The sequence below is a fragment of the Myotis brandtii genome, unplaced genomic scaffold (genome assembly GCF_000412655.1).
Source record: "Myotis brandtii unplaced genomic scaffold, ASM41265v1 scaffold561, whole genome shotgun sequence".
Lineage (NCBI taxonomy): Eukaryota > Metazoa > Chordata > Mammalia > Chiroptera > Vespertilionidae > Myotis > Myotis brandtii.
In genome coordinates this window covers 1,631,587-1,647,577 of record NW_005370085.1, presented here as the reverse complement: position 1 = coordinate 1,647,577, position 15,991 = coordinate 1,631,587, and the positions used below count along the sequence as shown (strand labels likewise).

At 48.5% G+C, this 15,991-nt stretch overlaps 1 protein-coding gene and 2 long non-coding RNA genes across 8 annotated transcripts in view; 1 reads left to right on the top strand and 2 right to left on the bottom strand.

Moving 5' to 3' along the window:
* PRC1 (protein regulator of cytokinesis 1) overlaps positions 1–6,274 on the top strand; it is a 34,500-nt gene extending 28,226 nt beyond the window's left edge. For 2 of the 6 annotated variants that reach the window (XM_014549619.1, XM_014549618.1), the window contains 4 exons: positions 3,008–3,118; positions 3,680–3,856; positions 4,173–4,214; positions 5,724–6,274. In XM_014549619.1, the coding sequence (XP_014405105.1) occupies positions 3,008–3,118; positions 3,680–3,856; positions 4,173–4,214; positions 5,724–5,795 (402 nt within the window). In that variant the 3' untranslated portion in view covers positions 5,796–6,274. Of the gene's footprint in view, positions 1–34; positions 707–3,007; positions 3,119–3,679; positions 3,857–4,172; positions 4,215–5,723 lie in introns of those variants that run through there. The other 4 variants (XM_014549621.1, XM_014549620.1, XR_001364475.1 and 1 more) reach the window with 4 other exon arrangements.
* Positions 1,161–13,168, bottom strand: LOC106728200. Its single transcript, XR_001364476.1, has 2 exons — positions 13,138–13,168; positions 1,161–1,311 (listed from the first exon to the last, which is right to left on the bottom strand). It is a non-coding gene; the product is annotated as an uncharacterized LOC106728200 (long non-coding RNA).
* On the bottom strand, positions 11,658–13,066 carry LOC106728201. The gene is made up of 2 exons (XR_001364477.1): positions 12,602–13,066; positions 11,658–12,252 (listed from the first exon to the last, which is right to left on the bottom strand). It is a non-coding gene; the product is annotated as an uncharacterized LOC106728201 (long non-coding RNA).
* Positions 13,169–15,991: the final 2,823 nt, after the last annotated feature.

Sequence of the window (15,991 nt, the reverse complement as noted above, 5' to 3'; positions counted from 1 at the left end):
GTCTAATAACTGTTTACTCTCTAATTTTTCTCAGAGTAGGAATGTCACTTTCATCTGTGGAAGTGATGCCGTCGTCACTCTTATTCTGCCCCGAGACTGTTTCGATGGAACAATTATGTATTCAGCACCTACTGTGTGCCAGGCACGGGTCTGCGGTTTGAAGAAATGATGGTGAATGAAACAGAGTCTTGGCCTCACAGGGAAATTACTTTCTTTTGAAAGTTCTAGGTGTTAAACAAGAGAGCAAACATAATTCCTAAGAAGAAAATGCCGTGGGGTCCGTGTCTGGACAGTGGGATGAGGCTATTGTCGGTAGGACGGTCTGGGAGGTCACGTGATGGGAAGTGTCCGGCCTTTCCAGGCTCCTGGGATGCGCTTTCTGAGAAGCGGTAACAGCCAGTGTCCACTCCGGAGGCAGGAGAGCTGGCCATGCTGAGGGCGGGGAGTCTGTGCAGTGAGCAGGGACGCACCTCGGGGCCCTGCTGAGGGTTTTCCCTCTTATTCAACACCTGGAGGGGAGTCACTGGCGTGTTTTGAGCAGGGGAGGGACCTGCTCTGATTTTCTTGCTAAAAGGATCCCTCTGGCTGCTCTGCGTGGATCGGCCTGTGCAGGGCGCCGGACAGTGTGGCAGCCCAGAGGCAGGGCCATGGGGAGAGGCCTTGGTGGTGATCTAGGGGAGAAACGACTGGGGTTGGCTCCGTGTGTAGCCGTAGGTTTGGTAAGGACTGATCTACATAATAATGTAATTCTAACATGGCGGTGGCAGCACCTACTGTTCAACGCATTGTAGAAGGAACATCAGAGAAGAGGAATCAAGGATGCCTACAACATTGTGGACTAAGTGACTGGGTGAAGGGTGCACTCGTTTAATTAGATGGAGGATTCAGCAGGGAGGGGTTAGGAAGGGGTCAAAGAGTTCCATGTGGGAAATGTTTGGTTTTAGCGGTCTCTAATACAGCTGCCTGTATTAGCTAAGGTGACAGAATACAGCTGCCTATATTAGCGAGGGTGACAGAGGTGCTCAGCAACTGCTTCCTGTGAGTGAATGACTAACTGCACACCCTCGGTCTTCCCTCCTTCTCCAGAGTCCATGTAAAACACGTCTCCTCATGAAACTTCTCCGAGTTGTATTTAAAGAAAATTTGCGCCATGTTTTTTCCTGCCCAATGTTCTTTTTAGCTTAATTATGGAACTTTGTTCCCTGTTAGTCACACTGAAGAGTGGTGTGTCCTGGCCATGTTTTCCTGTTTCATGGGATCATGGTGATCGCCACAGCGCTGTGCACATCGTGGCCTAAGAGCAGGTGTCACCTGAGGGTGGGCACTACCTCTGGAATTTCGATGCAGGGAGACTCGCATTCTGAGGTCTCGGCCGTATGTGAGCTCCTCTCTATCCGTTTGCCTTCCTGTACTAGAAACTTCTGTCAGGTGCTGTGCGTGCTTATTGTGCTGTGGATCAGAGTGATGAGAGCCAGAGCTTACACTTCAAGTTACTGGGCAAAGGGTATCTTTTTCCGCAAAAACACCACAGGTGACTTCCTAGGGTCCTTAGACCTAGGTTTTGGGGGGCCATGAGGTCTCCTTCCCGAGCCTTCTTCATGGTGATGGAGGGCTTATCTCAGCTTATAATTTCCATCTCACTTTCCTTGACCCACCCGCAGTGGGTGTGGGACCTGCCCGTTCCTCCTCTCTGCCCTCCCGCCAATCTCGACAGGACTGCAGGTCAGCTAGCCTCTGGCGGTTCTCAGTGATGGTGGTTCTGTTGTCTAGATGTCCTTTTGCTGTGGTCCTGGGAGGGGGCAAGCGTTTGTCTGCCATCTTGACCGGAAGCCCAACTCTCATTTCTGAAGCTTCAGCTGCACTAATCACACAGTCTGTGCTTCCGGCGGCAGGCCTGACACATGGTACTTTCAGACTTCTAGATTCTTGTTCACCTGATGGCTCTGAAGTAATGTCTGATTGTGATTTTGGTTTGCATTTCTCTGCTTACTAATGAAGTGAACATTTGTCTCTTTCTTACAAGGCTTGTAGGAATTCTTTGTTTTGGATGCTACTCCTGTCAGTTGTGTTACAGTAGCTTTCCCCAGGATTCTTGTGCGGCTTGTCTTTTTCTTCTTTATGGTGTTTCCTTGGTGAACAGGAAGTTCTTAATTTTAACACAGTAATCGTGTTAGCAGCCTGTTTTCTTTAGGGCTTGTACTTGCACAGATACCTTTTCCTGTGTTGTGTGTCCTAGTCTGTGTCTTGTGTTTGAACAGGTTTGCTATCCCATTTGAGGTTTTTAACCCACCTAGACTTTTCCGTGTAAAAAATGCTCAGCTTTACTGAGTGAGATGGACACATAGTGTCTACAGTGGACACTGAATAAAGGCTGACATGTATGCGCCTCGAAACTCACCACAGTCCAGACCGTGAACGTACCCATTGTCCAGTCCTCTTCCCCCCATTTCCAGACAAACACAATTTGCTCTGTCACTATGAGTAATTTGCATTTTTTAACATTTTATATATAGAGACTCATATATAGGGCTTTTTTTCACTTAGCATAATTTCTTCCATTTAGCATAATTTTGAGAGATGCATCATGGTGGTGCTCGCATCAGTAGGTCACTACTTTCTATTGTTGAGCAGTATCTACCATGTGACTTTACGTGGTTGGCTTATCCACTCGCCTGACAAATATCTTGGCTTGTTCCTGGTTTGTTGCTATTGCAGATGAAGCTGCTATAAATATTTATGTCTGAGTCTTTGTATGGAGCTGTGCTTTCATTTCTCCTGGGCTGGGTCATATGATAGGTGTCTGTCCAGTTTTAGAAACAGACGGTTATACTATTTTATAGTTCCGTGAACTAGACATTAATAGGCTCTGAACACTTTTCACAAGTTTGTTCAAAGCTCTTTATGGAAATGCATCTTTGTTAGATGCTTCCCAGACTCATTTCTCTGTCGTCTGGGGGTGGATTGCTGAGCATGTTCCCTGAATGAGTAATCTCTCTCTCTTCCTCAGCTGAACACTACCACCATGTCCAATGCCACGGCCAACAGTAGCATTCGGCCTGCCTTTGGGGGGACAGTCTACCGCTCCCCCGTGTCTCGACTTCCACCTTCTGGCAGCAAGGTTAGTAAGCTCTGCGTACCATCCCGTCCCCAGCACCACCCCAGCCTGTTTATCCAGGGGCCCCGCCTACTGGTTCCAGTTTCTGAGACCCCTGGATTCAGTTATCATTGAGATGCTGCGAGTTGGCAGATGCAAGCTGGTTAAGCTAAAACCGAATGAGAGAAAGAAGAGCATGGCCATGCTGAGCCCCACTGGTATCGTGGGGGAGCCCTGGGAGGGGGCTGGGAAGCTGGGGGGAGCTGGTGGGCTCCACACGCTCAGTTCAAAGCCAGGTCTTCAGGGGCTGCCCGTGGGTTCCAGCCCTGACGCTGGGTCACCAGGCAATCAGGTCCCCTCGCTGAAGGAGACAGGAGGGGAGTCTGTGCTGTAATGTGTTTTACAGATGATGCTCAAGATAGGTGTTCTGCAAATCATTAAGAGTTTTTTGGTTCATTTGTTTTTTACATCAAGCACTGTATAGGGTTACCGACAATGAGTGATATTAAGATGGTACAGTCTGTGTGTGTGTGCGCGCGTGTGGCCATTATAAGGATAACATGCTGATCTCTCCTTTCCCCACAGCCAATCCTCACTTCCACCTGTTCAGGGAAGAAAAACCCCCGTGCCGTTCGGCATGGAGCCGACAAGGAGAACCTGGAGCTCAATGGCAGCTTGCTGAGCGGTGGGTACCCCAGCTCGGCCCCCCTCCAGCGCAACTTCAGCATTAACTCTGTTGCCAGCACCTACTCTGAGTTTGCGGTAATTGACCTTTTCTAATATCTGCCAGTCTCTGGGGAGCACACAGTTGGGGCCGTGGGTGTCTTCCCACGGGGCCCCAGGCGCTCAGCTAGGACAGCGTTTTGGGGGCTGAGAATCCCTTTCCTGCCTTGGCCGTGCATGGGGTGGGGGGGTTTCCGGGAGGTATAGGAAGTTGACAGCAGCAAGTAGACATGTGACCCGGATCCTTCTGCTTGAGAAATACCAGTCCCTGGCTGCAGGAGGCGACCCTTCTCAGCACTGCCCTGGTGCTCTCTTGGTGGAGTTCTTGGTAATTGTCTTAATTCTCTGTTCTTAGAAGGATCCGTCCCTCTCTGACAGCTCCACTGTTGGGCTTCAGGTCTGTATGGCAACCCCTGCATGTCCCATGTCCCTTTCTCAAACCAGTCTGTCGTCTGCTGGCTTCGTTCCCATCTGGGCACAGGGCTACACTAACCAGTAATCGTCGGCTGTGGGACCACAGGCCCTTTTACAAAGGAAGCAGGAGTTCCCGAGGCAGACGCATAACCAGTCACCGGCTTCCGTTCCTGCACCCTAACCTGCCGAGTCACAAGAAAACTTGTGCAGACTTGGATTGGATTCTCAGCCCCACCTACCGTCAGGCAAAGTTTTTGTATCGTGTTACTCACAACAGAAAGCTTCCAGCATCTCGATGGTGCCATCAGAGGCCTCCCATGTGCTGGAAAGAATAGCGGCCCCCTGGCCTGGGAGGGGAGCCCCAGCTGTGTGCTGCTTAGAATGAGGTTCTTGGCCTACGTGATGTTTCTCCCCTGGAGTATGTGCCTTACTAACCCTCGGGGCTGAATGCCACCTGTCTGTCCGCTCTGAGCTGGCCAACGCTCACTTCCTCGCCTTTGCCTGTTTCTATCCCATTGAGCTGCTAAAGCATATGAGGCTGTGGGAGAAAGTCATTTTCCCAGAATGCTCTTCAGCTCCTGTATCCTCCTCCATATTTACCAACACTTCCCTGCAATGCCCTTTACTTAAGGGGCGTGCTCTCTTCTCTCAGTAGCTTCCTGCTGAGAGGACGAGGCTGCCTTACCCTTGGGATGCCGAGTTACAGGCGTGGGTGCCAGCTCTCTTCCTGCTGGGAGACGGCGAATGGCCCAGTTGCCCATGGCTACAGCTCGCTTTGAGCCCTGAAGTTAGCTTCCTATTCTGGCACCTTTTTTAATTACATGGTTGCTGTGGTTCTACCTGGGTGCACTCCGGCTGGCTGGCTGCTGGACTGCGGGTCCAGGCGTCTCTCTGGCTTGCTCAGTCAAGCCCCATTTCGCCCACTTGGAGCGCACCTGTAGCTGCTCACCTGTGGTCAAGCCGAAGGAGGGGCATGTGGTTTTGGTTGCTGTGGGTGGCAGCCTCCTCCAGGCCGCATGCAGCCAGTAGACTAACCTCCACTAACACCTGTCCTTCCCGTGGTCCTCTGTGCTTTCTCTGCTCCTTCTGTACCATGTGCTCCAGCATGAGATCAGATCACCGGCAGGTTACAAGGCCCTCAGCCCCAGGGATTGGTAGATATGTGGTCTGGCCCATTGTTTTATAAAGGGCTCAGACGCCAAAGCTTGTTGCCAACCCAGCTCGGCAACTCAGAGTACTTTCTGACACAAAAGGGATTTCTCTTCTGTGGGGTTTTAACACATGGACTGGCTGAGGGATGGGTCACGTGCTTAACCTGTGACTAATGGAATGGTGCTCACAGTGCCTCCCCATGGTTCCTAACACAGCCTGTGCTATGCACCTGTGTCAGAGAAGCGGCCCTCGGGCCCTACGCTGACACCTAACCCAAGCTGACGAGGGCGGGCATGCACGAGAGGGAATATCGCCACTGACGGTGTTTATTTTTCCACAGCGAGAACTTTCAAAGGCCTCCAAATCTGATGCTTCTTCCCGAATCCTCAATTCAACCAACATCCATCCCTAAGAAGCCCTGATCAGTCAGCTAGCTGTGGCTTCCTGGCCTAGACTGGACCCAGTTACACGGGGTGGCTTTCCTTTCTCTCAGTGTAGGTGTGCTTGAAACCCCGGGCAGGCTCATTACCACGGCCTGGCTGCAGACGAAAGCCCATCACAGGCCTAGTGGGTCCTTAGACACTTTGTTGGGAGATCTAGAACTTTGCACATGTCAGTCCTGGGGCATAGTTCCCGCTGCACCGTACTCAGTGCGGCCCCGTCCTTAGCTACTCGACTGGTCACTACGATTCTCCCAAAAGCACTATTATTTATTCCTGCTCCACCCGCGCAGTCCTGCTGTCAGAGCACTAAATGGTTCTAAGAGGCTTCCAGTGTGGCTCGGGCTGCACGTGGGAGCCCTGCTGTTTTAGTCTGTGTATACTTGTCCTGTTGTAAAATAGATATTGTTAACAATAAATAAAAATGTGTGTTGTTAGATTACAAAAACAATAGATTGTGTTTTCAAAATTTCCCAAGTAAGGTTTTAGTTGTTTTGGTCTGTGGAAAGCAGAAGTTTCTACTTCTACTTAGAAATTTTTTTTTTGTAATACATATTGTTTTGTGCATGTGTAAATGAAGTACATCTCTTAATCTGATAAAAAGGATTTAAAAAATGTTTTCTGTATTGATTTTAGAGAGAGAGAGGGGAAGGGATTGAGAGAGAGAGAGAGAGAAACATCAAATTGTTGTTCCACCTATTTGTGCATTCTTGTATGTGCCCCGACTGGGGACTGAACCAGCCATGTTGGTGTATTGGGATGATGCTGCAACCAACTGGGCTACCTGGCCAGGGCTGATCAAAAAAGGATTTTGAGAGAAAAAAGCCTAAGTCTTGATGTATAAAGGGATGAGTTGACGTGAGGAAACTTGTAGTTTCATTGGCATTTGTCATAAACGGGACTAGGTTTCATAGGGTGAAGCTGTGTGGCTTTTTTATTTTAAAACAAATTAAAAGTTTAGGTTTAGTTTTGATGTTTTGTATCATTAATTTGTATATTTCAGTTATAGTTGACACTGAAAACTGTGAGTTATAGGTGTCCAGTAGAATGGTGAGACATTTCTATAGCTTAGGAGGTGCTCCCCGAAGAAGCGCAGTGGTGGCCTGGGATTGGTGGATTCTTGCAGAAGCTACAGAAGTGGCACAAGCCAGAGCGCTGGGGGCGGACTAGGAAAAAGAACGCATCGTGGTGCAGTGAGGCTTGTCCTGGCAAAGGCAGTCGGGGTCTGTATTGCTGGTGGGAATAAGATGTTGCAGAAAACCGGGCGCATGCGCGCACGCACTTATGTGTGTTGTGGGGGTGAAAGTGTTTATATTGTTAGGCCTCTCAGTGCGGGAGTAAGTGCACAGAGAGGTACAGTGGCTACCTTGCTGATAAGAGTGGAGCGTTGTGCAGCTGTAACTGAAGGTGCAGAGGTGAGTGGGAGCCTGTGTAAATGTGTGTCTGTCATGTGGTCTGCACATTCATTGACTCACCAAGTCAACAGGCATCTACTGAACCCAGAGTTCGCCACTCTCAAGATCCGCACACAGTCCCTGCCCTCCTGCAGCTCAGACCTGCAGGGTGAGATGCAACACACAGGAGCGACACCAGGCGCTGGTAAGTGCTGTCCAGAAAACAGCACCTGGTGGGGTGGGAGCTGCTTTAGCTAAGAGGTTAGGGAAGGCTGGTCCGATGCAGTGACATTCAGTGGCATGAAAAGGAGCCAGCCCTGCAAAGCGCTGGGGGAGCGTTTGAGGCCGGGGCACAGCAAGCTGGGCTGGAGGGGAAGTGGGCTGGTCATCAGTGGGCGGAGAGACTGCCGGTGACTAGAGCACAGCAGGGAGGAACGCAGATGAGATCTAAGGAAGGCTGGGCGAGGTAACCCGGGGCCTCAGGCCATGGTCAGGCTTCGTGTGACATTCAGGTAGCAGTGGAACCACTGGGTTTTGAAGCAGCGAGTAAGATGATCTGCTCTATGTGCTAAATCAATATGGCTTTTGTGTGGAGAACAGACAGGGTCTGGGGTAGGGCAGAGTGAAAGCAGAGAAACCCCTCTTAGCACGTGCAAAGGCCCAAAGGCAGGGAGGGCGGGTACGTGCAGAGTCAGAAACGAGTCCTCCAAGGGTGCAGCAAGCTGGGCCGGGGAGGAAAATGGGAAGAAAGGGCCAAGGAAGGGTGTTAAGGGGGAGGGACACGATTAGACTTGTTGGTTATGAAACAAATGTAATGAGCACTTTTTTTACGGCCTATATTTTTCAAAAGTTTTATGGTTTCTAGTCTCACATGGTCTTTAATGCATTTTGAGTTCATTATATATGGTGTAAGAAGTTGGTCTAATTTCATTTTCTTGCACATATGTTCAATTTTCCCAACATTTATTGAAGAGACTGTCTTTACTTCATTGTATGTTCTTGTCTCCTTTGTCATTTATTAATTGACCGTATAGGTGTGGGTTTATTTCTGGGCTCTGTATTCTGTTCCATGGACATATGTGTCCGTTTTTATTCCAGTACCATGCTGTTTTCATTACTGTAGCCTTAGAGTATAGTTTGATTCTAGGTAGCATGATACCACCAACTCTGTTCTTTCTCAAGATTGTTGTGGCTATTTGGGGTCTTTTGTGGTTCCATATAAATTTTTGGATTATTTATTCTAGTTCTGTGAAAAATGCTATTTTATTTTGATAGAAAGTGCATTGGCTGGGTTTATTTCTGGGCTCTGTATTCTGTTCCATGGACATATGTGTCCGTTTTTATTCCAGTACCATGCTGTTTTCATTACTGTAGCCTTAGAGTATAGTTTGATTCTAGGTAGCATGATACCACCAACTCTGTTCTTTCTCAAGATTGTTGTGGCTATTTGGGGTCTTTTGTGGTTCCATATAAATTTTTGGATTATTTATTCTAGTTCTGTGAAAAATGCTATTTTATTTTGATAGAAAGTGCATTGACTCTATAGATTGCTTTGGGTAGGATGGACATTTTAATGAGGTTTATTCTTCCCGTCCATGAGCACGGTATATGCTTCAGTGTATTTGTAGCTTCAGTGTCTTCTTTTCCAAGTCTTTTATCTCCTTGGTTAATTATTCCTAGGTATTTTTTTTTTATGCAAAATGGAATTGTTTTCTTAGTTTCCCTTTTTGAGAGTTCATTATTGGTGTATAAAATGCAACTGATTTCTGGGTATTTGTTTTGTATCCTGCTGCTTGACTGAATTCATTTATCAGCTCTAGTAAGTTTGGTAGAATCTTTAGCGTTCTATATATACAGTATCACGCCCTCTGCAAATAATGGTTTTACTTTTTACTTTCCAATTTGGGTGCCTTTTATTTCTCCTTCAGAAGAGGAAGGGAGAGGGACAGAGTTAGAAACATCGATGAGAGAGAAACATCGATCAGCTGCCTCCTGCACACCCCCCGCTGGGGATGTGCCCGCAACCAAGGTACATGCCCTTGACCGGAATCGAACATGGGACCCTCCAGTCCGCAGGCAGATGCTCTATCTACTGAGCCAAACCGGCCAGGGCATTATTTATTCTAGTTCTGTGAAAAATGCTATTTTATTTTGATAGAAAGTGCATTGGCTCTATAGATTGCTTTGGGTAGGATGGACATTTTAATGAGGTTAATTCTTCCCACCCATGAGCACGGACGGTATATGCTTCCGTTTATTTGTAGCTTCAGTTTCTTCAGTGTCCTATTTTCCAAGTCTTTTATCTCCTTGGTTAATTTATTCCTAGGTATTTTTTTTATGCAAAATGGGATTGTTTTCTTAGTTTCCCTTTTTGTGAGTTCATTATTGGTGTATAAAATGCAACTGATTTCTGGGTATTTGTTTTGTATCCTGCTGCTTGACTGAATTCATTTATCAGCTCTAGTAAGTTTGGTAGAATCTTTAGCGTTCTATATATACAGTATCACGCCCTCTGCAAATAATGGTTTTACTTTTTACTTTCCAATTTGGGTGCCTTTTATTTCTCCTTCAGAATGCCTTCAACACATGCCGTGTTTCTGGGAAATTGCAAAGTTGTGTCTCTTTCTCTGCATAGAGACCCAGCGTCAGGCTTCGTTTCTGGGGGCTGGCGTTGTCCCCCCCGTGGGCGCCATGGTCAGCGCACGGACTGCCCCAACCTCCCAGGGGCCCTGGGTGTGCAGCCCAGGTTCTAGGACTAAACGGATTAGTGGTGGCCATGGTGACCTTTCATTGGGGTTTGGTTATGACATTGTAAGTGTCCGAAATTGCAAAGTTGTGTCTCTTTCTCTGCATAGAGACTCAGCGTCAGGCTTCGTTTCTGGGGGCTGGCATTGTCCCCCCCCGTGGGCGCCATGGTGCAGCGCACGGACTGCCCCAACCTCTCAGTGGCCCTGGGTGTGCAGCCCAGGTTCTAGGACTAAACGGATTAGTGGTGGCCATGGTGACCTTTCATTGGGGTTTGGTTATGACATTGTAAGTGTCCTTGTGTCTTTTAGTGTTAAGTTCTCAAATAGATGAGCATTTATCGATAGAACTACGCTCCTCTAAAATGAAGTGCCAGCTATTTCTCAGAGGTTTCTTTGGCCTCTCAGTGGCCCTGGGTGTGCAGCCCAGGTTCTAGGACTAAACGGACTGGTGGTGGGATCCCCGCTGCCACTCGCTGGCTGTGGCTGTGGGGCCTTAAGGTACTTGGGACCTCCGTTTGCTGACTGAACTCGCACACCCGTGCTGTGAAGATTCACGAGGAACGTGTGCTCAGCCCTAGCACAGTGCCTGGTAGATGCTCAGCCCTCCGTTTTCGCCACAGTGACCTTTCATTGGGGTTTGGTTATGACATTGTGTCTTTGTGTCTTTTAGTGTTAAGTTCTCAAATAGATGAGCATTTATTGATAGAACACTACGCTCCTCTGTTAAATGAAAGGGCCAACTATTTCTCAGGTTTCTTTGGCTTGGAGGTCCCCAGTTCTGACTGCTGGATGTCATTAATGTGCCGTTTTAGATGCAAGATTCCATTGATTGTCATGGGAAAGAGAGAAGTAGGCATGGAAGGAACCAGTGTCTGTCAGGGTCTGATCTTTGGGGGCTCTTTATATTGTAATCTCATTTGATCTTTGGAACAAATGAGAAATTGAGGCTGAGGGAGGTTGAGGAGCTCGCTTAAAGTCACACATAGTTAGGCCCAGCCGGCGTGGCTCAGTGGTTGAGTGTTGGCCTATGAACTAGGAGGCCACGGTCAATTCCCGGTCAGGGCACATGCCTGGGTTGTGGGCTCAAACCCCAGTGTGGGGAGTGGTCTAATAACTGTTTACTCTCTAATTTTTCTCAGAGTAGGAATGTCACTTTCATCTGTGGAAGTGATGCCGTCGTCACTCTTATTCTGCCCCGAGACTGTTTCGATGGAACAATTATGTATTCAGCACCTACTGTGTGCCAGGCACGGGTCTGCGGTTTGAAGAAATGATGGTGAATGAAACAGAGTCTTGGCCTCACAGGGAAATTACTTTCTTTTGAAAGTTCTAGGTGTTAAACAAGAGAGCAAACATAATTCCTAAGAAGAAAATGCCGTGGGGTCCGTGTCTGGACAACACAAAGTCACACACAGTGAGGAAAAGAAAAGCCAGGATCTCACTTATTTCATTTCCCTTCCCTGCTCTCCACCTTTGCTGGGGTTATAAGATCCCTGGGATTCTGTCTAATAACTGTTTACTCTCTAATTTTTCTCAGAGTAGGAATGTCACTTTCATCTGTGGAAGTGATGCCGTCGTCACTCTTATTCTGCCCCGAGACTGTTTCGATGGAACAATTATGTATTCAGCACCTACTGTGTGCCAGGCACGGGTCTGCGGTTTGAAGAAACGATGGTGAATGACAGTCTTGACCTCACAGGGAAATTATTTTCTTTTGAAAGTTCCAGGTGTTAAACAAGAGAGCAAACATAATTTCTAAGAAGAAGAAAATGCTGTGGGGTCCATGTCTAGACGGTGGGATGAGGCTATTGTCGGTAGGACGGTCTGGGAGGTTGTACTTGAACCCAAACCCACGTGATGGGAAGTGTCTGGCCTTTCCAGGCTCCTGGGATGTGCTTTCTGAGAAGAGTTAACAGCCAGTGTCCACCCTGGAGGCAGGAGAGCTGGCCATGCTGAGGGCGGGGAGTCTGTAGTGAGCAGGGACGCACCTCGGGGCCCTGCTGAGGGTTTTCCCTTTTATTCAACACCTGGAGGGAAGTCACTGGTGTGTTTTGAGCAGGGGAGTGACCTGCTCTGATTTCCTTGCTAAAAGGATCCCTCTGGCTGCTCTGCGTGGATCGGCCTGTGCAGGGCGCCGGACAGTGTGGCAGCCCAGAGGCAGGGCCATGGGGAGAGGCCTTGGTGGTGATCTAGGGGAGAAACGACTGGGGTTGGCTCCGTGTGTAGCCGTAGGTTTGGTAAGGACTGATCTAGCCCATAATGTAATTCTAACATGGCGGTGGCAGCACCTACTGTTCAACGCATTGTAGAAGGAACATCAGAGAAGAGGAATCAAGGAAGATGCCTACATTGTGGACTAAGTGACTGGGTGAAGGGTGCACTCGTTTAATTAGATGGAGGATTCAGCAGGGAGGGGTTAGGAAGGGGTCAAAGAGTTCCATGTGGGAAATGTTTGGTTTTAGCGGTCTCTAATACAGCTGCCTGTATTAGCTAAGGTGACAGAATACAGCTGCCTATATTAGCGAGGGTGACAGAGGTGCTCAGCAACTGCTTCCTGTGAGTGAATGACTAACTGCACACCCTCGGTCTTCCCTCCTTCTCCAGAGTCCATGTAAAACACGTCTCCTCATGCAGCACCTACTGTTCAATGGATTGTAGAAGGGACATCAGAGAAGAGGAATCAAGGAAGATGCCTACATTGTGGACTAAGTGATTGGGTGAAGAGTGCACTCGTTTAATTAGATGGAGGATTCAGGGGGAAGGGGGTTAGGAAGGGGTCTAAGAGTTCCATGTGGGAAATGTTTGCTTTTAGCAGTCTCTAATACAGCTGCCTGTATTAGCGAGGGTGACACAGGTTCTCAGCAACTGCTTCTGTGATGAATGAATGACTAACTGCACCCGCTCGGTCTTCCCTCCTTCTCCATTCCTACTTCCCTCCTCCTCCAGAGTCCACGTAAAACACGTCTCCTCAAGAAACTTCTCCGAGTTGTATTTAAAGAAAATTTGCGCCATGTTTTTTCCTGCCCAATGTTCTTTTTAGCTTAATTATGGAACTTTGTTCCCTGTTAGTCACACTGAAGAGTGGTGTGTCCCGGCCACATGTTTTCCTGTTTCATGGCATCATGGTGATCGCCACAGTGCTGTGCACATCGTGGTCTAAGAGCAGGTGTCACCTGAGGGTGATGCAGGGAGACTCGCATTCTGAGGCTTTGTTCCCTGTTAGTCACACTGAAGAGTGGTGTGTCCTGGCCATGTTTTCCTGTTTCATGGGATCATGGTGATCGCCACAGCGCTGTGCACATCGTGGCCTAAGAGCAGGTGTCACCTGAGGGTGGGCACTACCTCTGGAATTTCGATGCAGGGAGACTCGCATTCTGAGGTCTCGGCCGTATGTGAGCTCCTCTCTATCCGTTTGCCTTCCTGTACTAGAAACTTCTGTCAGGTGCTGTGCGTGCTTATTGTGCTGTGGATCAGAGTGATGAGAGCCAGAGCTTACACTTCAAGTTACTGGGCAAAGGGTATCTTTTTCCGCAAAAACACCACAGGTGACTTCCTAGGGTCCTTAGACCTAGGTTTTGGGGGGCCATGAGGTCTCCTTCCCGAGCCTTCTTCATGGTGATGGAGGGCTTATCTCAGCTTATAATTTCCATCTCACTTTCCTGGTGTGTGGCTGGGGCTGGAGGGCCAGGTTTGGTTTGGAATTGGGAGGTGTCTGCTTTCACGGAACGTGCCCTTTTCAATAGAAAATGAATCCATAGCTGGACACTGAGTCTGCTCATTTTATAAGCACTTCCTTTGGAAAATATAAATTCCTTTCTCAGATGAAGGTGAGAGAACTCTGCCCCTGGGAGTGTTCCCAGAGCAAAGAACAGCCCGTACAGGAGCCCTCAGGTGTGTGTGTTGGGGGGAGGGGGCTGTGTGCTCAGTGCAGCCAGGAGACCAGGTGGCGGGACCAGAAGTGTGTGGGGAGGCGCTGAAGTGAGGAGCACAGAGAAGGAATGAGGTTTAGATCTTGTGCAACCTGGCAGGTCATTGTAAAGACTTTTGCTTTACTTTTGTGGAATAGAAAAGCATTGGTGGATATAGAGCCGAGTGAGAACACAATCCACCTTCTATTTTGAGAAGGTTGCCCTGCTTGCTCTGTGAGAAGTGGACTATGGGTGAGCAGAGCTGGAGGCAACAGGTGTGAGGTGGTGGTGTTTTGACCCAGAGGGAGGTACTGGTACTGGATTCTGGTTCTATTTTAAAGGATCTGCTGGTGGATTGGGTGTGTGGGTGAGACAGACCCCAAAGTTCTGAGCCTGAAGATAGAAATACAGAGCTGCCCTTGAATGAGGAGAGGGAACTACAGCCCCATCAGGTTGGAGGGAAGAGCAGGAGTTTGGTCTGGACAGAAGTTTCACATGTGCACATGTGTACAGTCCTCCAGGCACAGATACCAAGTAGGGAGGGGACGTCAGTGGCGTGGTCCAGGCTGAGACAGGGATGTAGCAGCTGCCCTCAGTCGGGATTGAGAGAGGGAGTGACCAAGTATAAAAGCCTCCAGTGCCGAGACCTGGGAGAGAGGAGGTGCTGATGGGGGGCCAGTGCACGGGGTGGGACTCAGACGAGTGCAGTGCCCCGGTGACCTAGAGAAGAAAGTGTTCCCCACTTGCTCTTTAAACTCTTGCATTTGGTTCAGCAGACAACTGGGTGAGTCTGTGATGTGCTGTGACGGATACTGCCCACGTCTATCGCAGGACCATTTGGGGGCAGTGCCTTCATTCCTCCTAGAATATGCAGTGATGGCACACAGTTATGTTCTGCCATTTAATTTTGTTGGAGGTTAGGGGTTCCCAAGACCCAAGTCTGGTGAATAAGGGCTGTCAAACCAGCCATTGCTACCTTGGTCCTCAGTAAACTATGAATGTAAGACCACTCGTCCTGCTCTATGCTAAGGAACATTTTCTTGGTTTCAAAAGCCATATATGGTCACTAATATCAAATTAATAGTTAGACTATACAGGTAAAACAAAAAAGCCACAATTTCACTTCTATTGTTTGCAAATGTTTTGCATCATTTTTCGTTGGCATTTCATCTCACCACTGGAGCCTGAGGGTGTTAAGAACCTCGGAAAGCTTGCTGAGCCGCCCTCCCCGTGAGCTGCCAGTGACGTCAGGAAGCGTCCAGGCGCAGCTTAGACGCGGGCAGTGTGAGCGTGAGCGCGTCACTTCTCACTGTGTGTGTCTCATCTTCTTCATGGTTTTCTTCTCCTTTCCCGATTCTTTCTTCCAACTTCCAGTTGGTTAACTGGTGACAGAGAATAGGGTTTGGAATTGGACTTGGATTTAAGTTGCCTTTCTGTGGTTTCTTCCAACTTCCAGTTGGTTAACTGGTGACAGAGAGAGAATAAGGTTTGGAATCGGACTTGGATTTAAGTTGCCTTTCTGTGACTGTGAAGTTATTTATTCAGTCTGACCTCATTTCCTTCACCAATGAAATGGAGATTTTAACAGGGAATCTGGACTTAGAGCAGAATGGGTTCTCGTCAAAATTTAACAGAAAAGTAGTGCACTTTATTTTTTGCATCTGGCTGTAATGGTGATGCTGGGGACTCTCTGGACCCTGTAATGCCTGAAGCAACTTGTGTGCCCACAGCCAGGCTGCCAGGCCTCGGGGCATCTCTCAGACCTCCCCTTGCTCCTCTCTGCGGGCACATGTCCCAGCACCTTGGAATGTTGGGCCCTTGAATTTCAAAGGCTTCCTCATCACAACAGGATCTGAGAGGTTTGTGACAAAGGAGCTTGTGTGCACCCTCCCACCTCTGTCTGTCCCCACACACAGCCTCCACCTGATGACGAAACACACACCTGTTTCATTCATTGGGTCACCAAACCCTGGGAATGTGATGCCTGTGGTCACTGTAAATAATTCAGATGTTCATTAAAATGTCTTTGGAAGAGAAGGAATCATAGCGAATGGAGGGAGGCAGGGGAGCCCAGTGTGTTTGATGGAGCCTGTTCCATCCATCCTGTCCCAAACGGCTT